Source organism: Carlito syrichta, unplaced genomic scaffold (genome assembly GCF_000164805.1).
Source record: "Carlito syrichta isolate Samal-C Ts95f unplaced genomic scaffold, Tarsius_syrichta-2.0.1 Scaffold316389, whole genome shotgun sequence".
Classification (NCBI taxonomy): Eukaryota; Metazoa; Chordata; class Mammalia; order Primates; family Tarsiidae; genus Carlito; species Carlito syrichta.
Window position 1 is genome coordinate 1220687 of NW_007260485.1, and position 14396 is coordinate 1235082.

Consider the following 14396-nt stretch of genomic DNA (forward strand, 5'->3'; position numbering starts at 1 on the left):
CCTATATGCAGAAATTTTCATAGCATCATAATTCATAAACAATCTAAATATCTATTAGCAAAAGAGTAGATATATTGTAGTATGTCATGTAATAAAATACTCTGCAAAACATTGAAAGTATGAAAACTATGTTATATGCCACAACATGAATAGTTCACACAATTTAGAGTGAAAGAAGTGAGACACAGACAACTTTATCCATATGATTCTAATTGCATGAAATTCAAAAAAGGACAAAACTTATCTGTGTTACTGCTAGTAGAAATGGTGATTACCTCTGAGTAAGAGGGAGGTGAATTGTGATTGAAATGGAACAAAAGAGAGGCATCAGGCTTCTGGCAGTGTTTTGTTTTTTTGACTTGGATATCAGTTGCATAAGTGTGTTCACTTTATAATAAAGTATTGAACTGAAATGATTTGTGAGTTTTCTGTATGTATACCACGTTTAATAAAAATTTAAAATCTTTCAAAGTGGTCAGAAACCAATAAAGTACAATAAAACAGAGAAAAACAATATTTTACAGAAGGAAGAGCAAACAAGTGTAAAATTGCAATCTGTTTGAAAATTAGAGACCCACGTAATAAAACTAAATATGTATAGTGGCAATCTAACATTTATTCTAAATTCTTCTCCAATGTGTGGCTTGCTTTCATTTTTCATTTGCTTCTTAACTTCTTGTCTGTTCTCCAATTCTGTCACTCTCCTAGAAGAAAAATGCCTACTTGAAGGGAATCAGTACCTACTAATTGCCACATTCTTGAGCTGTTTTCTCAAAATTTACTTGTAGGTGAATCATTCAAAACATTGGAGAAGGAAAGGTCAGGCAGAGAGTTGTCAAGAAAAGAAAAATATAAGGAAAACATGTTCAAGAGAGTCAAATGCTGCTGAGAACAAAAGAATGAGAAAAATGCTAGCAGTAGAGCAAAGAATATTTTCACTTTGAAGATGTTTTGACTTTATCGTTATGAATAACAGACTTTTTTAAAATTAGTGGACATTTATTTTTTAGAACAGTTTTTGATTTACAGAAAAAGTGAGCAGAAAATAGAGAATATTCCCAACCTGCTCCCACACACAATTGCCCTCTTGTTAACGTTTTATGCTAGTGTGGTATTTTGTTCCAGTTAATAAACCAATATTGATACATTATTATTAACTAAAGTCTATCATTTATTTGGATTTCCTTAGTTTCTACCCAGTGTTCTTTTTCTGTTCTGGGAACCCATCTGGGATACCATATTACATTTACTTGTCATGTCTCCTTAGGTTTCTTTTGACTATGACAGTTTCTCAGACTTTTTTCTTTTCTTTTTTTTTTCTTTCTTTCTTTCTTTTTTTTTTTTTGATAACCTTGACAGTTTTGAGAAACACTGATTACTGGGGACTCCTAATGTAGGAAGGTAGGAGTAAGGGTTGAAAAACTACCTACTGTATGATATGTTCCCCATTTGAGTGACAAGCTTGATAGAATCCTAAACCTCACCGTCACACAATACACCGATGTAACAAACTTTCACATGTAACCCTTGAATCTAAAATACAATAATTTAATTTAAAATGCTGGTCAGGTATTTTGTAGGGTTCTCCTCTTCTAGGATTTGTCTGATGTTTTTTGGATAATTAGACTGGGGTTATAGGTTTTGGCAAGTAAGACCACAGAGACGTAAGACCCAGCAATATCACTAGTTGCTGTGTCAGATCATCTCAGATAGCCTTGGAACATGTCTTTTAATAGTTGTACAACTTAACTGGTGGTCAGTTTTGGATCCCTTAAAGTTATTTACAAGACCTTGAGTATATCTACCATTTTCTGGGATGAGCTTTTCTAGGTTTCTTCAGATTATTAAGTGCACGTGACTCAGCCCATTCTAGAAACTCAGCTATACATGGTGCTTCATCCTCTGAACTCTTCTGAATCTAAAATCTATAAGGCATACCTAAGTGTTAAACAGCAGTACATTTTTATTACCTAAAGATTACTCTATTTTATTAACATAAAGTAATAGCCATAAAGTTTACAGCTTTAATATTTTCTAAGGATAGATTTCAGGGTTCAGGGCTGGAGCTCATGAGTGCACACACACAAAGTTCCCAAGCAGTGTAGATTTGGGGACTATGTTTAGTAAAAAATCTAAAATATCAGCACATTAAGTAACAAAAAATGGTGCTTGGCTATTCAAGTATCCAACATCCTTTTCTGTTTTATTAAGATGTTTAGGGAAAAGTAGAATTATAGAAATAAACTCATTAGTTCTCAACTTTCAAAACAAACATTATCTACGTCCTTTGGACCTTGTTTTTACAAAATTTAAGAAGTACTGATTTATTGACAAATGAATTATTTTTGCTAAAATGTTGAAATTTCTAATAATACACATAATGTTTAACTATAACAGGTTCTTCTTGCAAAACGGAAACTGGATGGAAAATTTTATGCTGTCAAAGTGCTACAGAAAAAAGTAGTTCTCAACAGAAAAGAGGTAAAATAAAATAGCTATTGTGTCTCCTAAGCCCATTTGCTCAATTAACAGAATTATTTTCAGGTGCATAAGACAATTGATCCTTTACCTTTTTTTTTCCAGCAAAAACATATTATGGCTGAACGTAATGTGCTCTTGAAAAATGTGAAACATCCATTTTTGGTTGGATTGCATTATTCTTTCCAAACAACTGAAAAGCTTTATTTTGTTCTGGATTTTGTTAATGGAGGGGAGGTGAGTTTTATAACTAGTTTTCTAATATTAATAGTTTAGGAAGAAAAGCATAAAGTCATAGTTTTCTTTACACATTTTAGAAGGACCATGCATTATCACCAGCTGTTTGTTCAGTAGCAATAATACTCAAGGTACTAAGTACACTACAAGATGTGAAGTGTAACACAGAGCTCTTAAGCATATGGTATAGTTGGGAAGGTTTGTAAAAGAACCTTGGTGTGAAGCTACAGACTTCATGGACACATCTGTCTGAAGCTATATAGCAAGAATAATATATTGAGATATTAGAATAAAACCTTTGAAATTTAGGTAATTGTATCAATGGTTAAATATAAATATTAACTCCAGCATGTCATTTTCTGAAGTGTGCAAACTGTTAATCAGATTAGATAGTCCTCTAATAAAGGCTTTTGTGGTAAAGTCAGTTTAGGAAATGTTTTATATTATATCCCTTTCTTGGGATTCACAGTATGTTTCAGCATGTTAAACAAAGCCAGGATATCTTGGAGGAATTTTTTTTTTAACCACGCAGTTCCCTTTTTTGTTTGAACCAAATCTGTTAACAATATTTCCCAAAACATTGATTCAGATGGATATTGAAATATGCTTTGAGAAATGCTGCTATTATGATAACTACAGTAATAGCTAACATATATTGAGTATTACTTCAGTGCCCAGCACTCTGGCTCTGTTATATTCATATATTCTTTTATCTTCACCACAACCATGTAAGACAAAGAAACTGAGGCACAGAGAAACTAGGTAGCTTATGAAAGTCATGTGGTTAGTATGCTAGTGGAGACAGGAATTGAACTCAGGTAGTCACTCCAGGATCTAGACGTCTAACCACCGCATACTTCTACTTCTCTGCCCTTACTCCTTTCTAATTCATTTGATCTTTAATCTGTTGATGTATCTGAAAATAATTTTAACTAATAAATATTTTCATATTTTAAAAAGGGATCTTTTGTCTCCCAATCTCAGAGAAGAGAGAGAGGAAAAATAATATTTCAACCTTACTATAGTACGTTTAACTGTAAAATAAATAATCTATAAGGAAGACCAGTTTCTATTCTAGATCATTTTGGGGAGAGGTTATAAAAAGAATCATTACTCACCTCTCTACATCTATTACAGAAGCCCCTTAAAACTCCTAAATATAAAGACACCATGATTTAGTCTTCCTGGCACCCTGATTTAGTGATGTCAATGACTTCACATTGTTCCTACCTTGAATGTTGTCATTTTATTTTTATGTCCCTTAGTGCTAACAGTTAATGGCAATTTATTGAAGCTTGGCACTTTGCAAGTGTTTTACATGTAGTATTCAAGTTAAATCATTACAACTCTTTGAGATAAACACTGTACCCACTTTATAGATAAGGACATTGAGGCTCAGAGAGGTTAAGTTACTTTCTCAGTGTCACAGTGTTCTAGTAAGTATCAGGCTCTGGATTTAACCCAGACATCCCAACTGCAAAGCCCATTAAGTGCCACCATGTCTTTGAAATGTCCATGTGAGGTGTCTGTCTGCAGATGAGATTCTACTGCAAGTTTTCTGCTTTGTGTGTGGTTTTTTTGTGGTGTTTTAGGACTTTGTTTCTAAGCCCTTTTTACACAGTGACTGCTCATAAACTGAGCAGCAAAGATGGAAAAAGGTAGGTTTGTCATCTAAAAGATGTACTTGCCTAAGGTAAAAAAAAGAGAATGACATGTAATGGATTGCATGGGGCAGGTGGAGAGGAGGAGTTGAGTGGGGCAATAGGAAGACAAGGATTAAAGATGAGGGAGGAGAAAGGACAGAGAGAGAGGTGGAGTGTGGTTTCATCATGTGTTCCTTATTATTACTACTGTTATTTCCCCCCCAGTGCTTGCATTTATATTTTGACTTTGACGTGTGATACTTATTTTCGTATACTACTTCATGTCTTTTTTGGAGAAAAGTAGAGTTTAAACTGAGTTTACTATACTGGGCAGATACACAAGCCTTTCTGAGCCTCAATTTCCTCGTTGATTTCCTACCTAAAAATTGTTAGGTAATGTTCACACAGGAGACATCAACATAGAGGTGGTAGTTAAAATAATCAGAATGGATAAGATTACCTGAAAAGGGTATTTGGAGACAGAATAACAGTGGACCAAGGGCAGAAACCATATCATCCTGGCAGCATCTGGAGCCAGTTCCCCTAGTAGTTAAATGCCAGGTGGTAAGAGATTAAGAACTAGGAAGAACAGTAAGTCCCTTTCATACAAACGAGTTTCATTCTGAGAACACATTCATAAGTCCAATTTGTGTGTAAGTCCAACAAAGTTAACCTAGGTACCCAACTGACACAATCGGCTATATATAATACTGTACTGTGCTGTAATAGCTTTATACTACTTTTCACAAAAATAATACTTAAAAAATAAATATACATTACTGTATAGTACACAAAAGCATAACCACTTGTAGAGGATGCATGCACATAACAAGGTATGCCAGACATATGAACTAATTTGCATGATTGGACATGTAAATAAATGCATGTTCACACCTTTGAAAGTCAGAGACTTGAAGGTTGATATGTAGGGGACTTAGTGTATAAGAAATGAACTGGAGAGTTGAATTGCTGCTCAGCTCCAGCCAGTTGCCACTACATTGGCATTTCGACCTGACAGTTCAGGGCTTCCTTTTTTCTTCTTTTTCTTTTTAGAAGAAAACAAAGCTGAATTTTTACCCACCCAGATTATCAATTTTTAATGTTATCAGTGAATTCAGATTTTTCTAAAAACAGTGTTTGGCTCAAGGAAATTATATCTGTGAGTTATATTTGTTCTGCTAGCCACTCATTTTCAATCTCTGAATAGTAGGGTTTTTGTTATTGTTTTGTTTTTAATGAAAAAATCCAGAAAGACCTGGTAATATTATTACATGGCAATATCAACATTGTTGGTCTTCATTGAAAATCTTTTCCAACATGATTGCCTGGAAGGGAGAGGACACCGTGGCACTAAGGATTGAGGAATAAATGGGAAATTAGCAAGGGTAAACAGACATGTGTTTGAAGAGAGAATGATTGTTAGGTGGGGTATGTGGACGAGGTATAGTCACAGTTCTTTGCTTTGGTACATGTTTATCACAAGTTCAAAGTCATAAATACAATTACTTACTTTGTATTTACAGAAAATATTCGTCTAATGCTATGATCCTAACATTCTCCACCCCCAATTTTGCAGCTGTTTTTTCACTTACAAAGAGAACGGTCTTTTCCTGAACACAGAGCTAGGTTTTATGCTGCTGAAATTGCTAGTGCATTGGGTTACTTACACTCCATCAAAATAGTATACAGGTAAAATCTTAAAATACTACTTCTAAAAATGTCTTTTAATATTTATTTCAATTTATATTCAGTTTTGCTTTTTTTTCCCCCTCCTTTTAATTTGATAGAGACTTGAAACCAGAAAATATTCTTTTGGATTCAGTAGTAAGTATTCTTCTTTAAAAATCCACTGTTTCTCATTTTTTTGTTGTTGTTATGATTAGTGGAAGAAAGTCTCAAAGGTTCCATACTGCATAATTTCACCATTTACATAACATTGTCAAAATGATAAAACTATAGAGATGGAGAACAGACAGAGAATGCAAAATTAAAGGATTAGCACAAGGGAATTCTCTTTGTGGTGAAATAGTTCTCTGTCTTGATTGTAGTGGTGGTTACATCTGTATTGCATAGATCTACACAAACGCATGCGCGCATGCGCGCGCACACACACACACACACACACACACACAATAAAACCTGAATAAGGTTGGTAGTCTGGCTAACAGTTTTGTACCAATGTCAATTTCCTGTTTGATATTGTATTGCAGTTATGTAAGATATCAACATTGAGGGAAGCTGAGTGAGGGGTACACCAGACTGTGCTACTTTTGCAATTTCATGTGGATCTATAATTATGTCAAAATAAAGTTTTTTAAAACTATCCATTTATATCCATGCATTGTTTTATCTTACTGCCCTTGTATTTTTCAGGGACATGTTGTCTTAACAGATTTTGGGCTTTGTAAAGAAGGAATTGCTATTTCAGACACCACTACAACATTCTGTGGGACACCAGAGGTAAGAAATTTGTTTCATTTGTCATTTATATAATCATGTATGAAATGCAAATATGAATCACAAATTGCATATATGAATTTTAAATAAGAAAAGTAGACTAAAAACCATCATTTCAGCTTCCAACCAGCTAGAAATATCAGATAATCATCCCTTCTGAACATTTAGAGTTTATTGTTAGGTAGTATTTTTAACTGTGATTGGGAGATATACCATAAAACCTTTCTGAGTAATCCAACAAAGATAAATATGCTTATTTGTTTTTAATATTAAAAGTTTACCTTAGACTTCTTTAACCATTGGATTTTATTTCTTATTCTTTTTAAAAAATCACAAATTAGTGATGAAAATGTCCTAAAATTGATTGTAGTGATAGTTGTACAACTCTGCAAATATGTCAACAGCCATTGAATTGTACACTTTAAGTGGGTAAGTTGCGTGGTATGTGAATATATTAATATAGCTTTTTTTTAATGAGCTAAAGCAAATATGGCAAAATATTAACATTGCCTACATTTGGGTTGCAGCTTTACTGGTTTCTATTATACTTTTCTGTGTGGTTAAAATGTTTTATTAAAAAATTGTTTCTTTAAAGAAAAAAGCAGTGGATGTGAGAAACAATCATGAATCAGAATTTATTAACTTGAACATCCCATTCTCTAATCATATTAACTAGCAGAAAACATTTCTTTCTATTTGTGACAATAATAATAATCCTTACAATTTATTTAAAAGTCTTACTATTCTCACTTCACATATCCAAGTTAAGTTTATTTTAAACAGTCCTAATTTCAGTGTATTTACAGTGATCTTAGTTGTCATATAATGTTTCATTATTGTGGCATACTTGTAAGTACAATATTAAAAATTGTGTGATAAAATAAAAAAATTGTGTGATAAAATAGCTTACACGAACCTCTAATGGAGATCAGAAACTTAATTAAAAGTACCTATCAGTCTCAAACCAGGTGAAGTGGGGACCAAAGTGAGACCCAAACTTTACCTGTACAAATACCAATTGTACCCCACATCTTTAAAATAAAAATTTTAAAAATTAAAAAGTACCTATCAATAACAATTGTCTGCCTTGAAATGTATTTTTTTCTTCCTTTCTCTCTTCTAACCCTAGCTCTTATATATATTTTAATCAGCCTATTTTGGTTTTTTACATAAAGGCACATTTTTTTATGTATGTTGATTTTACAGTTAAAATCTCAAGTTCTGTAATTTTTAGAAAAGACCGAGTTTTTTAGAGTCAGGTTCTCACTCTGTTGCTCAGGCTAGAGCGCAGTGGCATAATCATAGCTCACTGCAGCCTTGACCTGGGGTCAGGCAATCCTTCCACCTCAGCCTCCTGAGTAGTACACGCCACCACACCTGGCTAATTTTTTTATTTTTCGTGGAGACGAGGTCTCACCATGTTGCCCACACTAGTCTCTAACTCCTAGGCTCAAATAATCCTCTCATCTCTGCCTCCCAAAGTGGTGGGATTCTAGGCACACTGGTCTCTAACTCCTGGGCTCAAGTAATCCTCTCATCTCTGCCTCCCAAAGTGGTGGGATTCTAGGCATGAGCCACTGTGCCTGGCCAGGAATTATTAAACCCTTTTTATATATTTTTCCATTGCTATGGATCACATAAAAAGATTAAGAAGAAATTATTTCCTTACATATATTTTATGTGGGGAGAGATAATATATTTGGAATTTAAAATTCCAATTTTTTCTTTCACTGAGAAGGAAAAAAATGGATTCTAGTTGCCACATGAAGTCTTTCTTCAAGGGGAAAACCTTACAAATAATGACCACATTAATTTCTAAAATAAATTCATCTTGTGAAGGACTTTTCCCCAAAATACTACTTTATCTACTTACTGAGTTCTACATTTGTTGTTCTCTTCCAGTTATCTTAACTGCATCAGTTTCAGAAGAGAAGTACATAAACATAATGTTTGGGGTTTTTTGAGTTGGAGTCTTACTCTTGTTGCCCAGGCTGGAGTACAGTGGCATGCTCACGGCCACCGCAGCCTTGACGTGCTGGGCTTAGGCGATCCTTCTGCCTCAGCCTTCCAAGTAGCTGGGACTACAGAGGCACGCCACCTCACCTGGCTAGTTTTTGTGATTTATTGTAGCGACAAGGGCTCACCCAGTTGCCCAGGCTGGTCTCGAACCCCCAGACTCAGGCAGTCAGTCCTCTCGCCTTGACCTCCCAAAGTGCTGGGATTACAGGCTGAGCCACCGCTCCCGGCCAACATCTGTATTTTGAAGTGTCCTAGTTGACACTACCTAAGAACCACTGGCATAAAATGAGAACACCAAACCCTCTGAAAACCTAGATAATAAGTTTTTAGCATGATAGGTAATACCTAAAATTTGTAAAATTTCTCCGTTATCCCTAAGTTTTATCTTAATCTATGTATTGAGTTGCTGCAATATTTTATTCTTTTTCTACAGTACCTTGCACCGGAAGTAATCAGAAAACAGCCCTATGACAACACTGTGGATTGGTGGTGCCTTGGCGCTGTTCTGTATGAAATGCTGTATGGCTTGGTACGTGTTTCTGGACTTTGTTTTTCCAGTTTATTCCCATTGACTTGGCTCTGCCTGCCTGCCTGCCGTTCTTCCTTCGTAACCTCACGGACTTCTAGACGACCCCGGCAGCGGAGAAATAGCCTGGCGACGTGAGTCAAAAACCACGTTAGGAATAGCACAGAAAGAAAAGCTTTTTATCGTGTCGCTCACCACCCGAATTCCTACTTCAGGTGTACTCATCCCACTGGCACTTTCAGTAATAAGCACCTAGTTGTAACCACCTGCTTTCATTTTCATAGTAAAATTGTTTGCTTTCTTCTTCGGTTTACCGCAGACATCATTCTGCCTAATTTCAAAAACATGCAAAGAAAATTATTTTTGCATCTATCAACACTTACTTAAAGGTATTTTAGAAGATAATGCCTTTTGTTTTTTGCCTTTAGTTTTGTTTTTATTGGATTAAATGAATACATTGGTGTTCACCTTTTCCCATCACTAGAGATCACCCTTTATTCTTTTCCCTTGAAACCACCACGTTGCAAAGATTTTATTGAAAAAAATGAAATTTAACTATGCAATTGATTTCCACAGCTTTTACTAGTTAAAGACACCTAAGACCACCTAGAGCTGCTGATTAACATGTAAAGTTGTTTTACTGTATTAATATTGTCCCAACCCAAAGCAAACAATTTAAGCCTTTTAGTTAGCTTACATATCTTAATAAGAATAAGCACACATTTTTATTTAGGCTTTCTGAAATATTTCAGATAATTTCTAGACTCCCTTTGTGGTCCCTCAAATGTCCAGCAGCCTTATGCTGGGAACCACATGCACATCTCTGAGGTTGTTGCCACCATTGATGCAGAATGCCACCATCAGCTGAGACCTGAGCTGGAGTGTTTGTTTTTGTTTTTTTTTCCTGAAAACGGGAAACTTTCAATGAAATTCACATGAGGTGCATTTTAGAGCATTTGTTTCATGTTGCTAATTTTGAGTGGTAGGTTTCTGTAAAAGCCAGCATTGTCTCTTCCTTTTCCTTGATTATGATCTGTTTGTTAAAAGATCTAGTCTTCTGGTTATGCTTCTGACTTAGAAAAAGCTTTGGGAAACCACTGTACATCGATCCTCCTTTCTTCAAGCACTGGCTATTGCTACCTTGATATTTCAAATCCTTTGAATATCTTTAGAGGATTTTGAAATTATAAAATATCATTGTTTATAAGATGCAGTTGATTTAAAAGGGAACTTTTTGAAACATATACTTCATAAATAAGACTTATATTGGCTTTTTAAAAATGAAGTTATATTTTAAAAGGCAAAAAAGAAAGTCTCTTCTTTCCTATGGAAAAAAAAGCAAGCCGGGCTCAGTGGCTCAGCCTGTAACCCTGCGCCTTTGGGAGGCTGAGGTGAGTGGATTGCCTGAGCCTGCGGGTTTGAGACCTGCCTGGGCAACTTGGCAAGACCTCATCTCTCCAATAAATCAAAAAACTAGCCGAGCGTGGTCGCGCGTGCCTGTAGTAGTTCCAGCTACTCGGAAGGCTGAGGCGGAAGGATCACCGGAGCCCAGCAGGCGAGGCTGCAGTGGCCAGGAGCGGCCACTGCACTCCAGTCTGAGCGACAGAGTGAGACTCCAACTCAAAAAAAAAAGAAAAGTGACAAGTTTATAAAACTTCTTTAACTTTAAAAATTATTTTTACTGTAAACCTTTTAATTAGGCTTCTCATGTGGAAACTGTACCCTAAGTCTTTAAGCAATGACATTAGCATTTTAATTCTGCAGAATACATTCATAATGCTGTCACTGTCAAAAGTACTTAGGAAGGAGCATTATCTTCAGGTTTCCATCTCTACTAGAAATCTCTTTGTTTTGGTGAGCTTATTCCCAATTCTCAAGAAATTATATGTTTGATCTGTCTTGAATCTCCATCTCCAGTAATTCTATCATTATGCCTATGATGAGATTGATGTTTTTCTCTCAGACAGATACTGTTACAAGTTGTATGCAATTTAACAGTTTTCTACAAGGTGCTATTGCATAAACTGGTCCTAATTCACTCAGTGATGTTTATTAAGCTCTGTGATGTGCTGGGTTTTAGAATCTCTGCGTCGGGAGGCCACACTGCACATGTTTTCATACTCCTATAGGCCCACACATTTCTTCTATTGTCCAACCCTGACTGCTCCCTGCAGATCAAAGCCAAATTTAACTAATTTAACCCCATTTTGCCACAATGCAATTTCCACTAAGTTTCTATATTTTTCTTTTTTTCCCCAGCCTCCTTTTTATTGCCGAGATGTTGCTGAAATGTATGACAATATCCTTCACAAGCCCTTAAGTTTGAGACCAGGAGTGAGCCTCACAGCCTGGTCTATTCTGGAAGAGCTCCTAGAAAAAGACAGGCAAAATCGTCTTGGTGCCAAAGAAGATTTTGTATGTAGCATGTTTCCCAGTTCCAGCTATATTTAAACTTATTTAAAATTTGGAGATAAAACTTTATATGGTATTTAATGGAATGAATACAACTATGGAGAACAGCACCATGGAAAAAAACATACTTGTCTCATAGTTTTCACCCATGTAAAATAAAACTGTATAGTATTTCAAGCACTTTCACTTGCTATTTTTCATTTGGTTGCTATAACAATTTGGTCCTCTCCTCTTCATCTTCTCCACATACAGCTTTCATGCCCTATTATTTATTTTATTTTAATTTACTAAAATTTCCCCTTCCCCTCCTCCTCCTTTTAAAAAAAATGTTGCATAACATGTTTTCAACTACCTAAGCTTTTTTTATAATTTTAATTTTTATTGCTAAATAATACTAGCATTTTTATAAACTAATCAACTAGGAGTACCTAAAGTTTTAAATCACTTAAAAATTTTATGTATTTATTTATTTATTTAAAGCAGGATTTATTAACAGGACAGAAAAACTCCCACAGTGGGGGAAGACCCAAGGAGGTTGCCCTAAATCATTTTTTAAAATAATTTATTAAGTAGGCTGGATACAGTGGCTCACACCTACAATCCCAGTACTTTGGCAGGCTGAGAAAGGAGGATTGCTTGAGCCCAGGAGTTTGAGGCCAGCTGAAGCAACATAGGGAGACTCTGTCTCTACACAAAAATCAAAAAATTAGCTGGATGTGGTGGTGCACACCTGTAGTCCCAACTACTCAGGAATTTGAGGCAGGTGAACTGCTTGAGCACAGGATTTGGAGGCTGTGGCGATCTATGATTGTGCCACTGCACTCTAGCCTGGGCAACATAGTGAGATCTCAACTCTAAAAAAAAAAGAATTTAACTGCCTTCTGTCTATACGAGGTAATACTTTTGCCTTGAACTAACATTAAATCGGTTTTTTGATTTTTTTTTTTTTCTAGAATTTGGTGATACTTCCTTGAGATAAATTAGGGGATCTGCACGTTTGTTTCAAAGCAGGGTGATTAAATTCTCAGTGTAGTTACCAGTGTTAGTGTATCAGTAAATTCACAAACTATTGAGGACCATGAACTTTTACATTCTTTTCTCAGATATTCTTGGAAGCCGTTTTATCAGTCTTGAACTTGAGCTATGAATAAAAGACTTCCCTGCTGTTGCCTTCTCATTCCTCCTGTTCCCCAGTTCAGCTGGTAATTGTGTCAGCAATATCGTGTCCATTGTTTCAGTCAGTCTTGTTAATGTTCCACCCCTCTTTGTCTACTGATCTTTTTATTGAATTCACTGGCAGAAATTGCAACCTTGGATAAATTCAGTTGTCACCTCCTGGGCTGCTGAACAGTGCTGAACAAAGTAACACAACTGGGCATATTAAAAGCACTGTAACCTGAACCTCTTGAACCTCTTCTGTGCTTCACCACTGTTTGATAATCCTCCTGTGTTTCTCTGTTTAGCTTACTGGCCTGATCTGTGTATTAACTATTTCACACCTTCTCTCCAAACTTCCAGATTCCCTCTTGTTCTTCACTTTTAGCAGATGATCTTGCCTTCTATTTTATAAGGAAAACAGAACATCAGAGAGGAACTGACTCTGCTTCCTGTTATCAAATTTGTAGACCTCCCAGCACTTTGGGAGGCAGAAGTGAGCAGACTGCCTAAGCCCATGGGTTCAAGAACAGCCTGGGCAATTTGGCCAAGACCACATCTCTACAATAAATCAAAGAAATTAGCTGGGTGTGGTAGCACATGCCTGTGGTTCTGGCTACTTGGAAGGCTGAGGTGGAAGAATCACCTGAGCCCAGCAGGTCGATGCTGGGGTGGCCATGAGCATGCCTATATATACCTGCAAGAACCTGTGATTTCTTTCTTCCTATTAGAGTGGAAGATAACTGTTTTTGCCTATGCACTGGATCCTGTCCACTTTCAAGAAACTCTGTGCTTTTTTTCTGCACAGATAACTGCCACCTTTTGTTCTGGTTCCTTCTAATCAATAATTAAATGTTTTCAGGTCCCTTGCTTCTTAAAACAATTCTCAGCCCTACTGTCCTGCAAGGTACTCTCTATCCTCTTCCCTTCTTAGCTAAACTTGTTGAAAGTTTCCTGTATTCACTCTCCCTTTTCCAAGCTTTCTCATTTCTCAGTCTACCATAAAATAACCAGTAGAATTACTGGATACTTCTATTCCTCTGCTTACACTCTCAGCAGCATTTAAACTTGTAACACTCTCCTGTTCTCTTGGCTTCTGAAGGGCACTCTCTCATCTCATCTCATGCTTCCTTTTCTGTATTTCTGGGCCTTCCTCCATTTCTTTCTTATGTAAGCTCCTCTTCAACCTATTAAGTGTTACAATTTCTTGTTACTATCCTAAACCCTCTTTTCCTCTGTGTTCTCTTTCTGGACAATTTCAATTGGTCTCGTGGTGTTAATTATCTATATGCCTGTATCGCACATGTTTATATCTTCCAGATCTCTCTTCTGAACTCTAGACTTACACAATATCTGCCTGCTCCACACCACCACTTCGATTTTTTTGACAGTACCTCAAACACAGTATGTTCAAAATTGAACTTCTGCTGTTGTCCTTCTGTGCTCCCTTTCATATTAAAGGACATCAC

The 14396-nt window shown here is 36.1% G+C and overlaps 1 protein-coding gene across 1 annotated transcript in view; it reads left to right on the forward strand.

Annotated features, from left to right (window-relative positions):
* The window catches only part of LOC103276866 (serine/threonine-protein kinase Sgk3), a 144805-nt gene that overhangs the window by 122349 nt on the left and 8060 nt on the right, over positions 1–14396 (forward strand). The window contains exons 11-17 of the mRNA XM_008074318.2: positions 2398–2481; positions 2584–2715; positions 5935–6047; positions 6146–6182; positions 6732–6818; positions 9268–9363; positions 11620–11775. Of these exons, the coding sequence (XP_008072509.1) occupies positions 2398–2481; positions 2584–2715; positions 5935–6047; positions 6146–6182; positions 6732–6818; positions 9268–9363; positions 11620–11775 (705 nt within the window). The remainder of the gene's footprint in view (positions 1–2397; positions 2482–2583; positions 2716–5934; positions 6048–6145; positions 6183–6731; positions 6819–9267; positions 9364–11619; positions 11776–14396) is intronic.